At 45.1% G+C, this 20490-nt stretch overlaps 1 protein-coding gene across 2 annotated transcripts in view; it reads left to right on the top strand.

Moving 5' to 3' along the window:
* Positions 1–20490, top strand: part of SAMD11 (sterile alpha motif domain containing 11) — a 199506-nt gene that overhangs the window by 3108 nt on the left and 175908 nt on the right. Inside the window, exon 2 of one of the 2 annotated variants that reach the window (XM_088468169.1) lies at positions 157–197. In XM_088468169.1, coding sequence (XP_088324295.1) covers positions 157–197 — 41 coding nt within the window. Of the gene's footprint in view, positions 1–156; positions 249–20490 lie in introns of both variants that reach the window. The other variant, XM_088468168.1, reaches the window with a different exon arrangement.

Here is a 20490-nt window from a genome sequence, read left to right as displayed (position 1 = left end):
GTGTCACTGTGTTCCCTCTGTGTATCAGTGTCCTGCATTAGTGCTAGGTGGGACACCAGTGGGCTGCCCCTTATCTGCTGACTGCTGTCTCTCTGTGCACAGCCTGCAGCTCATCATCATCTTGTCTCCTCTCTCTCTTTCATGTGCTGCTCCCAGGCAAAAGTCTGAAGACTCTTATGTCCAAAGGAATCTTACAGGTACATCCTCCAATCTGTGATTGCCCTGGGTGTCGAATTTCGTCTCCAGTGGTAAGATTATTGTTCAGACTCTGTTTTAGCTCATCTCTCTGCATCATTTCACAAAGGCTGTTTGGTCAGGGGCTCTGACACTAGTGTGCTCACTGTCTGTGCGCTGCCTGACTGACAGATGTTAGGGTTTGGGGGTCTTCCATGAAGTGTGTATTCATTTCATAAGGAAAGCAGTCTCTCTTGGCTTCAGTGATCACTTCCAGTTATTTCATGCAGGCCAATGATTGGTGGCTGATTGATTTACAGTTTGTGCAGCTTATATAAGTATGTGTTAGTTTTGTTTTTTTATTGTTGTTGTGGATTACAGACCATGCATAATATTACTGTACAGTAAAAGATAACTGTGAACCTTGGAACAATTTATGGACTTAAGCTGCATCATCAATAAGCTATGTGATAATCCTATGGGCAATGTTTTTGCAGTATATATCTTATGTCATTACCAACTTTAATTTTCAAGTCGATGCTGTAATAATAATAATAATATTATTATTAATATTATTATTATTATTAGTAGTAAAATAGCAGTCACTGGTGACACGGGCAAGGTTCTGTTCTTCAGCATTGCAATTTTATATCCTCACTAATGGCATTGAATAAGTCATTTTTAATGATATGGATGGAATGCCCGTAGCAGACATTACTTCATTGATTTATGAAGATGGCAGGTTATTACTTTGCTTTGTCAGAGGCCAGTAAGCCATTGCAGCGAGATGTGTTGCAGGTTACCTTGGAACAGATGGGCCAGGAATGGTGCCTTCTCAGAAACAACAGTGAAGTTTTTGTAGCTTGAGTTTAGGTTCTCCAATCTCGCCACATTCCTGAAAAATGACTAAATTCATCATTTAATCTAATCTCCTCCTCATAGAAAGGTTACCATTAATTATTTGAAACCAAGACAGCTATTAAATAATTGGTTAACTAGGAAAAAAAACAATCCTTGATCTGGCTGTGGGAAGGTAATGTCTTCCCACCTAGCCTGTCATCTGTAATACCTCTGAATTGTGCAGTGCAAAGAGTTACAAATATAAGGTTTATATGGGATAAAGGTCCCTTATGTAGAATGGTTTTTCTTGGCCGTCATAATGTATGACACCCGCTGTGCTGACTTAATCACTGATCTTCCCCTCAGGTGCCATTCTTAGGTCCTAAGCTGGTGCACTGTTATGAAATAGTAGGGGAACCAAGAGCAGCAGTTTTGTACATAATGTAGATAGGGGGGATATGTAAACACACCAGGATATGCTATGCAGAAGGTGTTATGCTTTTCTCCAGCTTAGCAGATCTATATTTACATCCAACAGGACTGGCTGTTAGATGCAAAAATAGATCAAGCCGGGTAGGGGTAAATCTACGCTTTTAGTCACCCACTTTACCACCTCAGTGTATGGCTAAGAGGAAACACTGACTTGTTCTCACAATTTGTAGTTCTTGTCTTAAAGCTGAAACAAACTTTAAACCTGCTCTTGTTGGTCCTGTCCCCAGTAATGCGTCCCCAGTAATGCGGAACCAGCTAGTCCTGCGGATTTATCTCTGGCTTTTATCTTGAGGTATGATCTAACCTTAGCAGCCGACAGCCAGAGCTGGAGAAGATAAAAAACGTAACGAAAGGGAATTAATGGTGAGGAACAGTAAAATCAATGAAATCCTATAGGCAGACGGAAGAAATTAGTCAAAAAGACAATTTTGCGGGATCAAATGGCAGTTTCATTGATATCACTATTTTATTACCTGAGCCGAATGCATTTTATAATGTAATATATTTGGAGACTTTAAAGGGCCCATTTATATGAACTGAGGTGTCGTTTTTTGAATTTCTTCTCTTTTTTTTTTTTTTTTATAAGCACAGCTTTGGGCCAGATTCATCTTTTTCATTAGTAAAATGGGTTTAATATTCTGATATCTCTGCCAGATATTTTACTTACAAATTGCAATGCTTAGGATCAGAAAGACACGTGTGGTCATAACAAAGTGTACACACACTTGAGGCAGTATTTTCATGGGAATGCACTATGGAGACACCAAGAACTAGTGATATCACTGAGGCATGAGGAACAAAATGCCTCACGTCTTTAGTGATATCACTGGATTCTCATTCATTGAAAAGCTTAATATTTCACTTATCCTGTCACAGTCAGAAGAGAAAAATATGTAGGAAGCATTTTTTCTTTCAGTCTTTATTTATCATGTTCTTGCAGATGCAAATGACTTGTGCAAAGGTGCGTACACACTAGACGATATTTTACACAATTTGCCCGATTTCGACGCATCGGAACGACAAATCCTGTAAAATATGTCCAAATCGTGAGTGTCCACTCACGATCACGTCTCAGATGCGCGTACCTGTTAGTCGTACATCTCTTCTTCAGATATTGCCTACAGCAGGTAAGATTTGCCAATCTCATACATGATTTTGTGTAATAGTTAGATTTTGTGCACGATAGATCTTTAGTCAGATTGGACAGGTTTTGGCACCATATCGTGTCCTGGAGTGGCGGGGAGCTGCCGGGGAGAGTTCAGGGAAAATAGCTCATGATATCACATTGTCTAGTGTGTACGCTCCTAAGTGTACATATAAGAGCATTATTATCACCCATCTTGATGTGTATTGGAACTGTATGGTGCCTCACTTGCGTTTGAGGTCCATAGTGTGTTGTAGATTGTGCACCTGTGGAATTTCAATGTTTCTCCATTGCCACACAGCATTCTGAGCCAGCTAAGGACTTGTCTGCATTTGCCCACTTCCCCTTCATCTGCTGTACACGATTACAATCTGTGATAATTAGGGGGCCAAGTGTTGTATGTTTATTTGGTACTATATAGCTCCTATTAACCCATGGCAAAGCAGAACAATAATATAGGTATTAAACAAATTGTATAGCTGTATATTAAATGTCTGTATGAATAGGGGGTTACATGTTTTATTGTGTTTATTACTTCATACTAGATACTTTTTTTTTTTTTCATTTTGTTTTTTCATTTTGTTTTGTCATTTAATATCACATATATATGAGATGAGTATTTTGATTGCTGCTTTTATTTGATACTTGACTACTTTCTAGGCCATTGGAGACATTATATAAGCATACTTCCAAGTAATGGTGAAAAATCCTAGCTAAGAATATTTCTGTAAATGATAACCTGACTAGGAGTGAATCTCCTGACATCAAAATCTTTGTGTATTTATATATGGCTCTAATTTACAATACTTTCTGCCCTGGGTGAGGGCTTTATAATAGGTCAGTAAAGTTGCCTCATAGCACTGAGTTTATGGGCACACTCTCTGTGTTTTTGTGGGTTTCCTACAGGTAATCTGGTCTGCTCCCATGCTCCATAGACATATTGGTAGATTTAATTAACTTATTACAAAATAATTATTATTCCTGCCTAGTGTGTGTGGTAGAGAACTATAGATTGTAAGATCCTTTTGGGGCAAGGACTGATGTGGATGATTATACATTCTCTGTAAAATGCTTAATAATATGTACATGCTATGTGGATGGATAAATAAAGTAATAAGCCAACGGTCTGTAACCTGTGGGTTTACATATTTTGTGGCACTACAAGTCCCAGCATGCTCTTCCAACCAAAAGCTGGAACTAGTCAGTACTTGTGCTGGGGATTGGTACGGGATCCTGGCGGTCAGAATCTCGACGCAGGCATCCGACAGGTTTAGAATACTGACACTTGTCGGTAGGTATCCTAATGCTGCCCATCCACTAGGCGATTAAACCTAGCGATGGAGCGATAACGACGGTCGTTATCACCCCATCGCTTGGTAATCGCCCGCAAATCGGGCAGTAAAAAGGTTAAAAACGACTAGCGATGCGCGCGCCCGCTGGTTGTCTTTAACATCAATCATAGCCCGAACATGACTGTCAACCTGACGACCGCCGTGTTCGGGGATGATTGATCTGCATAAACTGAACGTCTGAACGTTCAGTGTATGCAGTTCACCCCGCGGGAGACGACGGCATCATAATCGTGCCGTAGTCTCCCGCATCGCCTAGTGGATGGGCAGCTTAACTCTCCCCCTCTCCCTACCCTGACCTTAACCCTCCCCCTCTAGTGCCTAAACCTAACCCCTCCCTCTCCGCACCCTAAACCTAACCTTCTCCCGTAGTGCCTAACCCTAACCCTCCCCCCTCTCCCTACCCTAACCTTAACCCTTCCCCCTCTCCCTACCCTAGCCTTAACCCTCCCCCTCTCCCTACCCTAACCTTAACCCTACCCCACTAGTGCCTAAACCTAACCCCCCTCTATGCACTCTAAACCTAACTTCCCCCCATAGTGCCTAAACCTAACCCTCCCCCTCTCCCTACCCTAACCCTCTCTCCCTGGTGCCTGACCCTAACCTTCTCCAATAGTGCCTAAACCTACCTTCCCCCTCCCCTGCACTCTAAACCTAACCCTCCCCCCCAACCCCACTACTTACCTTCAGGATGCCGGCACCGGGATTCTGACAAGTGTCGGGATTCCAGCACCAGCATTCTGAGCACCGGAACCCCAGCGGTCAGGATATTGACCGCATCCCCTTGTGCTGTGTATCTGGGGGATTCCTGTGCAATTGTTTGGGCCATGGTGTTGTCCTGCATAGTGACTTGACACTTAAACATCAGGTATCAGCCACAATCAAATCCTCATTCTTTCATCTGAGGAACATAGCCAGACTCAAACACTTAGGCCCTCATTCAGAGCCGCTCGTTAGCGGCAGTACGCTCGTTCCGAGCGATGTTTGCACATCTGCGCATGCGTACGGTTTTTAGTACGCATGCGCGAACCAGTCAGTGCGGCCAAAAATCGTTTGTACGCTATATAGCGAGTGCCTGCTATTTTGAGTGACAGAATGAGGCGTATGTGGGTGGTAACAGGGGAAGGTGCTTGAAAATGGGGAGTGGAGATCCGAACGCAGGCGTGCTTAAAGGTCAAAACGGGCGTATTATGGGTGTGCATAATTAATACAGCAGCGTCATTGACCACGTCACTGGGTTATTTTATAGCCAGAACTGCTCGCAAATTTGTGGTAGCAAACACCAACCACAAGAATAGCGAGCAGTTCATACGCTGGTCGATGTACTCGATTAATCTAATAAATAGCGGACATGACGTATGGTGCGAGTGGCCAGGGGGCGTTTTTAACAAATAAACGAGCGTATGTTTTGCTCGCTCGTTCAGACTTAGAGGTGTGAACAGACTGCAATTTGCGAACGGATCATTTGAATAGCCACCCCTTGTTTTTGAACGAACGACCGCAAATAGCGAACGCCTCTGAATCAGGCCCTTAATTCCCTCAGAAGCTCTGCCTAAAGTCATACATGCATTTATCTCATCACGCCTAGGCTACTGCATTGCCCTCTACCTGGGTCAAGAATTGCACAGCTTGCAGATGGTACAAATGCCAGGCTATTAACCAACCAGCCCCGTTCCAGCGACATAACACCCATTCTCTACTCCCTTCACTGTCTGCCTATTTCAAGATTGGCTTACTGACTTATGCCTTACATAACCGGGGCCCAAGGTGCCTGAAGAAGCCTCTGATTCCATACTGCCCCACTCACTTATGGCGATCTGTAGATGAAGGACTATTAGCAGTACCTAATTCATTTGGGGGTCAAGCTTTTAGCTCTACAGGTACAACTCTATGGAACTCTATTCCTCGCACAGTTCGAGAGGCCTCCACTCTGGAAACCTTCAAAAAACAGACTAAAGGCTTACCTGTTTACTCAAGTATTTCACTAATGTCCCTTTAGTTCCTAAAAAATAAAAAAAATACACCCCAAATACTTAGCTCTCTTTCTTTGTTAAGCTTATTTTGTATCTTGTGTTTTTTTAAATGCAAATGTAAAGCACTTTGAGTCCTAATATATTATTATTATTAGTAGTAGTAGCGTTCCCGCTAGACTGCGGGCAGGGCATGGCGTTGGGGGTGTCGGCAGGGAGTCTCTATTCCTGAAAAGGGGGCGTGGCTGACCGAGGAGGGGGCGTGCTATTGTGACATGCCTTCAATTTGTCACACTTGGGAGCGTGCTCAGCACTTAGGAAGGTGCTGGGCTTCACCCAAGCTTTCACCTCACGGTGAATAGATGCTGTACGCATGCGTGGCATCTATTCACCAGGCGGTGATCGTTCACCACAACTTTTCCCACCCGCAGAACACTGCGGCCTGCGAGTGGGGAAGGCACAGGACAAGTTGTTTTAGCAGGGCGCCGCTAAAAGGGCAGGGCACATTTTGCCCTTTCAAAATCGGGCAGGGCACGGCGCCCAGCTAAAACAGCCTAGCGGGAAGACTAGTAGTAGTAGTGTTTGGATAAGATAAGATTAAACTCTTCTTTAACCCTTTAATACAATGCACCTGTCATGCTATATACTGATTGCAGTTGTAACTCTTTTTATGCCAATAAGTAGCTTGATTCTATCCTCTGTATCTTTTGTAGCAAAGTCCTATTTATAATAGATATAAAGTAACAAAGATATATAAAGATTAACTGCAATTCCTGTCAGAGAAACTACATGCCCTGCCTCAGTTTTGCTATTTGGCCATGCTAAAAATGTTGCAATGCATGCTGGGATTTGTAGTTCAACAATAGCTGGAGGGCCGCTGATTGCCCACCCCTGCCCTAAATGAATAACAAATCTTTCTACATGCATTTCCCTACTGTACCTCCCCCAGGTCCTGATTCAGAGGCAGATGCTAATGCCGGTGCAACTGCTACTTTTTACGCAGTGTATCGGCGGTTTTATGCTTTTGGGGCAGCCGGCAGTATTTGTACAATGATGTCCATTGGCTGCAGTGCTAATCGCCGCTTTGCGTAAAAAACCTCTGAATTGGCACCATGGGTCGCACCATTGAACATTGCACCAGCTCTATGGAGGCTCAGAATGACCGTCTCAACATGGCCCCAAAATCACTGCAACTCTGGAAAAAGTCGCAGTCTCTGACCGCAACACGCATGCGACTGACTAGCCACCCCCCTCTTACCACTCAAACGCCTACTGAAATTTCATCTCTCTGCATCCAAATCGCACTGCGTCCCCTGCGGCTTGGACGCATGCACAGACTGAAAACATTGGCCGCCTACGTCCATCATCGACATTGCGCCCACCTCTGAATCAGAGGCTCTCAGACTGTCAACAGTTAGTGTAAAACTGATATTACATGGAAATGTTACTTAAGTGAACCTCTGACAATGATGTTTGGGGACTGCCTATGACAAATATGGAAAGATGTCCTTCAGGTGATATAGGGGGAGATTTAATAAAGCTTGGAGAGAGATAAAATTGGAGAAAAATAGCACCAACCAATCAACTCCTAACTGTCACTTTACAGGTTGTGTTTGAAAAATAACAGTTAGGAGCTGATTGGTTGGTGATATTTTTCTCCAATTTTATCTCTCTCCAAGCTTTACTAAATCTCCCCCTAACTGCTAGCCTCTTGCTATTGTCCTTACTGCCAGTGATACCTGGTTCTTGTCTGTTGTTGTTTTATTGGAACAGTGTGATCAGGGCCGTAGCTAGGGTAGTGCGGCCAGTGCCATCGCACAGGGCACTACAGGTCAGGGGGCGCTGTTTGGGTCTGTCAAATTTCTGTTTATTATCATTCTTGCTTGTAGCTTCCTCTTATTTCATCCCCAGCATCTCCTGGCCTCTCCTATCTCTTCCCTGGCCCTTCCCCATGAAGCCATGGCCCTTTTTTGGGTGCATTATGTCCCTTTGAAAAATGAGGGGGGCGCCAATGCTCTTTCTGGCACAGGGCACCAAAAAGTCTAGTTACGGCTCTGAGTGTGATTTTGGGTGGCTCGGAATATACTGTACAATATAGTGTCAGTTGTGCATTGCAACCTCCTATACATTTCTACTTTATACATGTTGGCTTACTTTGAAGTCATTAGTGTAACCCTCAACACTATTAACACAAAAACTAAACTTTTCTAAAATGGATAAATAAAATAATAATTTCCCAAAGAAAACAAATGATGTAAGATTATAGTCTTGCACTGTACATATAATAATGTGTTATATTACAAGCCACAATTTACAAATCTAGAACATCATTGACTATATACAGGACACGGAGACGGGCATTTCGTTTTGTGATTAGGTTTTCCATGATTTTAAGTTATGCAAAGCAATAACTAAATTCTATTTAGTTTGTGACAGAAGTGGTGATTAAGTGACTCATTTTAAATGGTGGAGCCCTCATTTAACACTATCCTTAGAGATTCTTAGCCAGTATATCCTGATGTCAGAAATGACCTACAGGTCAGATGGCAGAGGTGACACATCTATGTCTTATGGGCATTATTTGGGATGAAACTCTGCATACATGAAATATAGGCTATAGCCAGCTTCTCTTACGATTATGCAGAAATTAGAATGACGTATTATTACCTAATTTCTGCTGGTACAATTTCAGTGTTACTGCGATAAACTAATAAAATAATAGGCTTCACCTAAGTACTGTAGAGTGAAAATATACACTTTGCAATTGGGATGGGACATTGATCGACACATGACCATGCATGACAGAAAAACAAGGGCCACTAAATATCAGTATTTTTTATTTTGTTTGTCTTGGACCATCAATGTTTTTTGATGAAACATCAAGTATATCAAAATTTTTCTGGCTGCATTTTTTTCAATATGTTTAAAAAAAAAAAAAAAAAAAAATTGATATCGGTAGAAAAACATAGATGGCAGGTAACATTGACATCAGTGATCGATGCCCATCCCTAATTTGCAGTGAATTTTAGCAACACAACAGCACAGTGGCTTTAGCATTGTTACCTCATAGTGCTGGGGTCATGTGTTTTATTAAGTTCAGGACTCTGGCCCTCATTCAGAGGCGCTCGCAAGAAGCGAGCGCTCGTTCTGAATGAGGGCGGCCACTTGTATTTTTAAGTGCGGCCTCCTGGTCACTAGCTAAACTGTGGGTTACCACCCATAGCTGTAGCGACCGACCAGGTTGATGGTCGCGATGGTCAAGACCATCGTGACCATCGGGGCTTGCGACTTGACCCTAAGGTTGGGTCTCGGCAACCGCAAGCCCCAGGGAGCTTCCTGCTCTGATCGAGCAGGAAGCTCCCCACTGACATCACTGCTGATGTCAGTGTGGCCGCCCACAAAACGGCAGGCGTTCCTTAAGGAACGCCTCTGATTGTGAAACCACCCCCCCGCCACACCTACAAAACAGGCCGAGCTGTCGATCAACATCGACAGCCAGCCCTTTTGTAGTGAGCTCTGGAGCGAGTGAGTTTCTCTCTCGCTCCGGGGCTTGCGCACGCGCAGTGCGTGCGCAGGGCCTAAACATCGACCCGGTTGCGAGTGCTCAGCGCTTGCGACCGGGTCTGAATGAGTACCTCTGTCTTTGTGGAGTTTGTATGTTCTCCCTGTGTTTGCATAGGTTTGCTCCAGGTTCCTTCTGCTGTCCAAAAACTTACTGGTATATTAACTGGCTTCTGACAAATGTCTGTAGAAGGGAATTTATGGGACTATTTAGGAAGCAGTGATAGGCCGAAACTCCGGCAAATACTGCTGTTTCCAGCTTAGAAAGGCTCTGTCAATGCCTTACACCACCTATCAAGAGGTTAACCTTGGAAAAAAAATCAGATTTGTCCAGTGGTAACCCGTTTTACCACTGCACACTAACGCCATCTCAGGGTGGCATTAGCTTTACCCGTCGGTGGGGTCCAGAAAGGCATAAGAGTTCACTAAATGTCCGCATTCACATAGTACTTTTTCTGTCACGAGCAGCGTTAAGATGGGTACACACTGCACAATCCATACAATATATCATTTAGATCCGAGCCGGAACGATATATTGTGCGATATATCGTATAGTGTGTACCCAGCTTAAGGCAGAGCACCAAGGTTTTTGCCGGTGCTTCTAGAGGAACCCAATTTTGGTAAATAGCTGTGGTACATTACTATGGTTCACTGTGATATGTATCAATATACAATGATAGTTGCCGCCGGAAACTACCACAAATGGTAGACTCCCGTGACTGTAAGCTTAAATTGGGCAAGGACTGATGTGACGATAAATATTTCTGGAGATATTATTTCGAAAAACATTTGGGTCACATAACAAGTGAAATTTTAGCCGGTTATTCACAAACACCGGGAGAGAGAGACCAATAACTGATACCCACAGTGTATATTGACCTACAGAAACATTGCTAGGCACATTTCATGGCAAATTGTTTTCAGTCTTTCTATTGGACATAAAATACATGTTTAAAAAACAAACAAAAAAAACCAAACTTTCAAATAAAAGTTGTTTTTTTTTTTTGTTTTTTTTTGTCGCCTTCTGTGGAAAACAGCATGAAAACTTTGACACGCAGTCTTCCTCCTGAGTATTTATCTCCGTCAGCACCCCTCCCCTCCTTCCTCCTTCCCCCTGTTGGCCACTGTGTGGTTGCTCAGTGTGTTCTTATCTGAGCGACCCCCTGCCTATAACTGAAGGCTTGATTCTCCAGCTGCGCCCGTAACACGTCCTGTCCCCCTCCCCATGCGGTCAGACCTCACAGCTGTCAGATAAACCGTCTCTCTGTGCTGCCGGGGGAGGGGATCTCCAGAGGAGCTGTCAGAGCTGCACACAGATATTCAGCTAACAATTCCCCTTTGAAAGCTCTCAGGAAATGGGCTGGACTCGTATCCCTATGTCTGTTGACTGCGGTTTTAGTGTCAGGGGCGCACCGGGCCCACTACGATGCTCAGCGGCTCACTTGGTGCCCAGCGGACGAGGGGACACAGGGGGGGGAAGCCCAGGCTCCTTTCATAAGCACCTTGTTCTCCTGCCAGGGACCTCCCACCCTCTCCCTTCAGCAGGACCAAGAAACTGTCAGCTTTATGTGCTGGAGTGTGGAAATTGCTCCCCTGCCAAATCCCTGAGATGAATAGGGAGCTTTCTTATTAATAATTGCTATTAGTGGAACGTGTAAGTCCCAGGCTCCGGCTGGCATGGTTCCAGTCACGGAGCTTGTACTCATCCAGCTCTCATCCCTAGCTCACCTTCCATTACAAGGGTTAATGTTTCTCAGCCCACCCTTGTCGCATCCAATTTGTAGTGTCAGGGAGGCTAGAGGGGGTTTAATTAATGTCTGTGCTCTGGTTTGAGGCTGGGTTCATGTGGGCCTTTGGGGTTTCTGTGATTAGGAGAATTGATTTGAAGAGGAAATTACTTGGCGAAGGCGAAGGTGGGGAGGAAGGAGGGTGGATGATAGTGTCGGAGGAACCGAGAGATAATTGAAGGGGATAAGAGGTGCAAGGGGAGGGGGAGAACAGCTTTTGGTGATGGGAATAAGGATCTACGTGAGTAAAGGATAAGTGAGGGTTATAGGGAGGGATTGTGTCATATAATGGGCAGCAGTGTCATGAATGGCACAAAACAATATCTAAATCCCATTGTATGTGATTACATACTCTAGGTAGGGCAACCTTAAGTTGTTGCAGCACTACATGATACAGCATGCCTTCTAGCAACATATTCCAGTGCGTTGTTGCACAACATCTGGAAGCTCTCAGGGTAACTACCTGTATTCTATAGTAAATTGTTTTGGTCTAGTAGATCTTTGTCCTGGGTGACAAAGGGCATCTGGCAACGCTTATTATGTCGTCATTAAGCATGTCGTAACTGCCGAAATGTCAACATGGTGATAATGTAGATAAGTATTTTTTTTTAGCTGAAGCCTAACGGTAACCCTAACGTTTTCTCCATGTCACCATGATAGATGTTGACATTTTAACTATGTCGATGACATCATAACCATCTACATTCTGGTGTAGAGATTATGAATGTCGACAGTCTGACTGCATACTGACAGAATGTGGAAAATTGGCGAGAGATTTTATATTAAAGTGCAGTGATCAGAACAGCATTGTTACCTGACATCACCTGGTGGCAATATTATTTTTAGATGTATGGTTCTCTAACATGACCAATGACCTGACATATGTCTGATAACACAGAGGACCTAATTTGGAGTTCGGAGCAATTGCACCAGAAGGGAGAAAATTTGCACCTGAACACATCGTACTGTGGTGAAAGTGGTGCAGCAAATGCAATGCAGGGAAGATACTATCTGTTTTTGCATATGGCACACAAATATTGTTTACACTATGATTTTAAAGTTGAAAGAGAACTCTTACCCCTCCGACTCAAACCTATCTAGCAACATGGTTTTGTCAAGGTACAAAAATGCAACGTCCACCTGGATTGGCTCCTGACTCTAAATATAGGCTTTATTTTCAAAGAAGTTTTCACGTGCATATTCTATGCATAGGTGACTTGTAGAATATTCATCTTCAAGGATAGTCTATATCCGTGAGCTGAAACCGGAATGGGTTGAGATATCATTAGGCAGCTGCCAGTCAGCAATTGCTGAAGGTTATGAAAGTAATATGATTCAGTGTACTTTACATGTGCTGAGTTCCTCCAGGGTAATGCCAGCTTAATGTAACCAGTAGCATAACTATGGAGGTTCTATGGAAAGGAAACCCGCTGACCAGTTGGAAATGGAATACATACGGGAGACAGACAGCGGCATCCCGATGCTCAGAATCCCGACAGGCGCCCGGTAAGTATCTTGTCCCTCCCTCGCAGCCTAACCCTAACACTCCCCGTTAGTGCCTACGCCTACCCCTCCCCCCCAGGTGGTGCCAAAACCTAGCCCTCCCTGACTGCAGCCTAACCACCCACGCAGCCTAACCCTAAACCTCCCCGTTAGTGCCTATCCTTACCCCCCCCAGTGATGTCAACACCGAACCCTCCCCCCCGCAGCCTAACCTTATCCCCCCGGTGGTGCCTAAACCTAACCCTTTCCCCCCGTGGCCGAAGCCTAACCTGCTCCGTTCTTTTTACGTTCGGGATGCCGGCTGTCGGGATTGTGGTGTCGGCATCTCAAGTGATGTCGGGATTCTGGCGCCGGTATTCTGGCCTTGGGTCGGAATTCTGTCGCCAGGATTTCGCCCGCCTGAATACCGACCGCTGGCATCTTTACTGCATCCCGTTGGGGACAGCTTATACCTTCCAGTGCTGTCATGGCTTTTGTCTAGATGATGGTGTTGTGGGGATTCTTGGGTAATAATTACCTTCTAGGTGGCGTTAGCTGCTTATGTGTGAAAAGGTTTTAGCTTCTACAGTGTGGCAGGTCATGGGAGACTGTATAAACATTAGCATCATTGCAGAGTATGTATATTCACGGCTGTCTATTATCGTATTTGATGCTGCTTCACATTTGCACTTTATCTCTTGCTCTAAATGAGATCCACTAGTTATGCTAGCTGTCACCACTAGTTCACCCTGTGAGTCTGCCTACAGCCATTATGCTGTCACTTGGAGACACAAGTTAGGTCTTTCAATAGCCTGATATGTCTCAGTTTGAACACGGACCCAATAGGTGGTACCCGGGGAAGCTGTCTCTGCCTGGTTGCCACGGTAACTGCATCCAGTGTCTGAAGACAGGAAAGGGCAGGCGTCTCTTATCCCCACTGTCTGGAGCTTCATTGATGGAGTGAGATTAGATGGAAGTAGATAATTGAGGGTCACTGAGCTCTGTCTGACAGGCTATCTTCAGGGAGGTTAAAGCACAAACTCCCATCCCATGGTGAATGGCTGAAAATAAAAAAAACTGGAGAATAAAACGTGCTCTAGACACCTGAAGTCACTTATTGGGAAATGAGCCGGTTCTCTGGAGCGATGCTGAGTACCTCGCAGTGATATAAAAATGATTAGCCTCTGTGTCAATGCAGGCTTATTTAGAAGTTGGGATGCCAGCAGCAAGGTAGCTGGTAGGTTCATTGTTCTCTATATACAACATATTTTCAGCATTATATATGTTCCCTAAACCACACACACATTCCCATAAACTAGAAATATTCACTGTGAAACCCAGAGGAAACCTTTCATCTTCGCCAATTTGCTGTGTGATAGCGGTTCATGGACAGCAACATGTGAAGGGAATATATTTGCATAAAGCAATGGCCTGAAGTCTGATAACATAGTGGGTCTAATTCAGAGTTCAGAGCAATTGCAGCCAAAGGGAGCAAATTTGCATCTGGACAAACCACACTGTAGTGATAAACTATTGTCCATGTGTAGCCGATATAAGGTGCATGAGTAGACAGCTCACGCTCTCGCTGGTGCATTCCTGTACCCTGGCTAGCATATGGGTGTGGGCAGTTAGCTCATGCAAGTATTTACTTGTGTGGACACAGGTGATGTTACGAGGTAGGTGCAAATACAACAAGTTGGGCACCAGACCATCTATATTCTAAATGATGTTCTCTTTATTAAAAGACTCCTCCAGCACATACTTTGTTGCAAAATGATAAAGGAAAAATAACCACAGCTCCCTCACCCCTCCTCCACTGTCTTCACTAATGGTCGTTGATGGTGTAAACAATCAGTCCACTGTTTTCTGCCATTGATTTACGCTACCAATGGCACCATCGATGGAGACCATCGATGGGAGTCCCATTGGTAACCATCCTTAGTTGCACTCTGGTCTCCATGATGAAAATCACCACAACTCTATATCTCACTTGGCCATCGATGGCTGAAATCTGTTTTTATGGAGAGCCGTCAATCTTTTCTTTCTCTTTTTTTTCTCCCACCCTCTCTGTGGGCATGATTCAGAACCGCTCGTAAGCAGCCGCTCGTTCGCTCTGAGCGATGTTCGCACATCTGCGCATGCGTATGGGTCGTAATGCGCATGCGTCAACCAGTCATTGCGGTCGGAAATCGAGCGCTCGCAAAATAGCGAGTGCCTGCTAATTTGAATGTCAGGATGAGGCGTTTGTGGGTGGTAACAGGGGAAGGTGCTTGAAAACGGGGAGTGGAGATCCAAATGCAGGCGTGCCAAACGGTCAAAACGGGCGTTTTAAGGGTGTGCATAATTAACAAAGCAGCGTCATCGACCACGTCACTTGGTTGTTTCTTAGCCTGAACTGTTCGCATGATTGCGGTAGGAAAATCCTACCACAAGCACTGCGAGCAGTTCAGACGCCTTTCGATTTACTCGATTAATCAAATAAATAGTGGAGATGATGTAGGATGCGAGCGGCCAGGGGGCGTCTTTACAAATAGCGAGCGCACGTTTTGTTCACTCGCTCAGACATAGAGGCGTCAACAGACCGCAAAGAGCGAGCGCTCAATTTAAATAGCCGGCCCCTTTTTCTGAACGAGCAAGCGCAAATAGCGTCCGGCTCTGAATCAGGCCCTGTGAACACTAAGCCCCACACCCTTCAGTGATTTGCCCGCTGCCCCGTCACGCCGTTCAGCACCATGCCACCCGTTTATTGATTGGCCCACTGTCATTGCCCTCTGCAGTGATGTACGTTGATGGGTGCAGACCAACAGTGGTTCCCTGTCGATTTCATGGCATCGATGTTAGTCACCGATGGCACCATTAATGGTTAACACATTGATGCCACTTCCTAACTCCACCCCTCACACTGTAACGGGGTTTTACACATATATAGAAGTAGGTTATCTCCCGTATAGCATATTATGTATACAGTACTGCTATGTGAAAGGAAATGTTATAACTGAAAACATATTCATGTACTTTAGCAGTGTACTATCCCTACTCACAATTGCGTTACAGATTATTAGTACATGATTGGAGTAGCGTCAAGGTTACTTTTACTATTCTGTTATTTGAAAGAAATCTGAATTTCAGCGATACGCTATACAACAGGTCTATGCTATTCTTTTATTCCACTTCTACTATTACGCTCACCTGAGCAAAGCCACTTTTACCTAGCATTTCATGTCATTGCCTGTAGCTTGTTCATAGCCTAAGCCTCAGTATATACTGCGCTGCGTAATTGTCTATAAATAAGAGCTAATACCTAAACAATACAGTTTGATAACTTTTCCATGACAGGCACTGTTATAGGCACATGGGCAGGCTCAACTCCCAAGTTTATAATGACATAGACGCTTCTATTTGCAGACGACTTAGCCCTCGAGTGGTGGCGGCGTTCCTTCTTTTCTCCACCTGCAGTTTCTCACGCCGCATATGTTTGTAGCCTCTGGGGAATTGGATTGGAGACGTTAGGTCCCAGAATCCTTGTTGACTTCCGTGGTGCGGAGAGCAGCCAAGCTTTCCTACACCTGGGAGCTCTCTTCCATCCACTCCCTGTGTGTGTGTGTTTTTTCTTTCTAACCCTTGTTCTTGGTGTCAGGTAAGGAAGCAGGGAGGAGCAGGAGGCTCTAAATAGCCGATAAAAGACTGTTTTGTTAAGGCTTGCACCTCTCTGTACACACACCTCCCTGTGCGAGGCACTAATGATTGTGGAAATGAGCCAGGCACAGAGTTGAGTAGGGGAAATTCCTTATGTGTGAGCCATTTGTCTGCTGGACATGAAAGATTAAAATACTCATCTTTCCTTTAACAAAAAACACACGTGTGTATTTGTATACTTTTTTCCTTTGGTCTTAAAGGGCCAGTGAATTTAAAATGTAAGATAATCCAATTTGAAATGTCATGTTGTAGTAATGAAATACGTTCTAGTGAACTCATCAGTTACAGATGTGTCCTCAGACACCTATCCTTTGTGCGCCATATAGCATGCTGCAACTTAAACACTCCACCATGGTGATCAATTCCCGGACATTGTGGGGTCTATTTACTAAACAGTGTTAGGAGACAGAGTGAAAAGTGATAAGGTGCCAGCCAATCAGCTCCCAACTGTCATCTCACAGGCTGTGTTTGAAAAATGACAGTTGGGAGCTGATTGGCTGGCACCTTATCACTTTTCACTCTGTCTCCTAACACTGCTTAGTAAAGAGACCCCTCAAACTTATTTGCATCGTAGCTGCGATAAAGGTCCCTGTGCACAGGAGGAGGGAGTGATCCGATGTGCCAGCTATAAACGACTATAGGTTCCTGAGTGGACCCCTCCCTGCTCCACTGCACAGAGGCCCTGATTCAGAGCCGGTCGCTCTGACAGAGCGCTTGCTCTGAATCAGGGCCGGCCTTCTTGTTTTTTAGAGTGGCCTCCTGGCCGCTCGCATAGCTGTGGGTGACCACCCACAGCTATAGCGAGCGGCCAGGAAGATGGTCGCGATGGTCAAGACCATCGGGCTTGCGACGAGACCCTTGTGGTAGGGTCTCGTTGCCGCAAGCCCCAGAGAGATTTCGGCTCTCACAGAGCCAAAATCTCTCCCACTGACATCACTCGTGATGTCAGTGGGGACGGCCCCAAACAGTAGGCGTTCACATGGGAACTCCTCCGTTTGGGCAGCCACTCCCCGGCCCGCCCACCAAAGGGGGCGTGCTGTCACTCAACATCGACACCACGCCCCCTTTGGTACGAGACCCGGAGCGACGGTTTGCCCGTCGCTATCCGAGTCTCGTGCATGTGCACGACTGAGCCATCTCCGCTGTGCGCATGCGCACTGGGCCACCATTGACCCGCTTGTGAGCGAATAGCACTCGCGAGCGGGACTGAATCAGGCCCAGAGACCTTTACTACAGCTAGCAAGCAAAGGGCCCATCTGGTTGCTTATTCGTGGACCATGCTGAAGAAAGTGGAAAGGGAGACCGCCCTCCGCCTTTCCGAAAATTATAGTATTGGAATAAGAATGAAAAGGTTAATTTCTGCAAACAAAAGTCAAACAAACATGTAATGCATAATTAAGCTACAAATACTTTTAATATTTTGAACTTAGCCACTTTGATATAGTTTAGCCCTCCTACTTGATTAGCTGCATCTATCCAATTTGGTCATATGTATGTTTTCTAATAGTATACACGCAACGATTCAGCCATTGGTTTAGTTGAATTTCAGGATCTTGACATGCAGATTAATTTAAGTGTAACCGTAACCTTTTATTTTTAGGCTCAGGCTGATTTGTATATAGAAAGTGTTTTTTTTTTTTTGTCCCTTTTTAAATCTACTGTGATTGTGTGAGCGTTTTTGAACAGCCCTGTGAGCGTCCTGGAGAACCATGGCAACTTTCCAGACTGACGTCACTTAGTGGCATCACTTGTCATTTCCATGTGTCTTGTTACATTTTCCTCTGTTCTATGAACATGGGCACTTGTGTTTACCTTCTGCTCCTTCCCACCTCCAAGCTCAGAAACACGATGATGCCGTGCCCGCCGGATTGCCAACGAGCAGCGATGCTTGTATTTCACTAGCAGTGTTATTATGTAGGTCATGCCTCTCCAGTTATAGCTCTGTAAATCTAGTTCATCCAGCATACGTGCAATGGATGTGAAGGAGTAACTGAAGAGCAGAGGAGCTGGAGGGTGAGCAAAGGGGGACCATAGTTCGGGAATTAGACCATTTCAGATGACACTTTGGGGCTCATTCAGCGTTGGGAGCCAAATAGAAAGTGCCAGTAACTTTGCACCTTGGTAGAGCCACGCTGCATTGCAGGTGGGGCAGATTTAAAATGTGCAGAGAGATTTAGATTTGAGAGGTATCCAAATTCAAATCTAAATTGCTGTGTAAAAACAAAGCTGTCTGGCATTTGTGGGCTACATGCAAAAACAGCCAGTAATTACTCTGTATGCAAAAAAAATAAGTGTATTTGCACCTCTTACAGTGTAACATGGTGTGTCCAGGTGCATACTTACTTGTTATCCCTTTGCAAACTCAGAATCAGTCCCATTAAGTTTCTACATTAGAAAAACCAATCCTGCCCCATTTTTTAAAACCCAGGATTCAGTTTGAATTGAGGGATTGAATTGCACAAAGATACCCTCCCTTCTCTTTTACTTACCTTAAGCCGAGTACACACTAGGACGACGGATGGACCGTAAGGCCGATTCGCAGTCCTGTCTGACAATTAAGAGTACGTGTGGCTGTACAACAGTGGTAAAACACTGCATGTAGATTGCTTGGGTTGTAACCCTTAGCCTATACAGTATTAATCAATTATAGGGGGATGTAGTTATGATACCGGCGACCGTGATGCCGCCGGTCTCAATACCGACAGGGGAATCCCGACAAGTGACTTAAGATATGCGTCAAAATACCGATGCCTATCTTAATCCCAACGCCGAAGGATGCCGGCACGGGGCGAGGGTTAGGTTTTGGGGGGGGGTGCCCTTATGGTTAGCCGCGCAGGGGGAGGGTTAGATTTTGGGGGGGGAGGGGGTGAGAGTTAGGCACCACTTGGTGGGAGGGTTAGGGTTAGGCACCACTGAGGGGGGGTGTTAGGGTTAGGGAATAAGGGGGAAGGGTTAGGTTTAGGGAGCGTAGCGGGGTTAGGTTTTGGGAGGTGAGGTTAGAGTTAGCCACCCCTTGGGGGGAGGGTTAGGGTTAAGAACCACTGGGGGGGGGGTTAGGGTTAGGCAATAAGGGGGAAGGGTTAGGTTTAGGCACGTAGGGGGGAGACTTAGGTTTAGGCACTAACTGGGAGGGTTAGGGTGCGGGGTGGGGAGGGTTAAGGTTAGGCTATAAAAAGGGAGGGTTAGGGGGAGAAGGGGGGAAGCTAAGTATACTTACCAGATCCCTGTCGGGATACCAACCATCGGGATGCCTCTGTCGGTATTACATACCCATTCCATTACAGGTTGTTATGGGTTACAGCATTCCATCGCACAATATTTAAGGAGAGCTTCACCAGAAATATAAAATGCAGAATCACATACCATAAATAGCAAATTTTGGGAGAAAAATCCGCCACCGCTAGGTATGCAATTAGGTAAATCCGTTTATCCATTTAATAAGGTGTACTGTGCCATACTGGCGCGCCACTACACTGCTACGGCACTGCCATCATGTACTTTACAAGGTATGCTCTTTCTCCTCCCAAATTCTCCCTTCACTCTGTGCTCCTAAGCAAATGCTGCCATCTTTCCCTCAAATCTACGTGCTTTTGTCACTTGCACTAACTGAGGTGCATGGTGAGAGCAATACTGACTACCACAGCACCTCAGCAGTTTTGTGCATAATAAATAACCTCCAATGTGTTGTGTGGCTGAGCGCAAGCTATTGCCCTGTTACATGCTGTTTTCTGCATAAAGAGGCTGACTGCTGTGTTCTTCAATGGATTTACTGGCAGGAAGTCTGCCGTCTATTGGAAAATATCTTCCCCTTGGATCACACACTTATCTCAAATACCTTTTTTGATCTGATAAGCTCTTTAGCCGCCGGTTCAAATACACACAGTGAAAGCCTGAATGCCGAAGATCCTGATTAGGGCTGGTAAGTAGCCTAACCCCCCCCCCAACCCTCCCTTTGTGGTGCCTAACCCTAACCTCCCCGGGGGTGCCTAACCCTA

This window comes from Taudactylus pleione, unplaced genomic scaffold (assembly GCF_031769625.1).
Source record: "Taudactylus pleione unplaced genomic scaffold, aTauple2 ptg000082l, whole genome shotgun sequence".
Taxonomy (NCBI): Eukaryota; Metazoa; Chordata; class Amphibia; order Anura; family Myobatrachidae; genus Taudactylus; species Taudactylus pleione.
The sequence above is the reverse complement of the archived record's forward strand: the minus strand, read 5'-3'. Positions and strand labels throughout refer to the sequence as shown.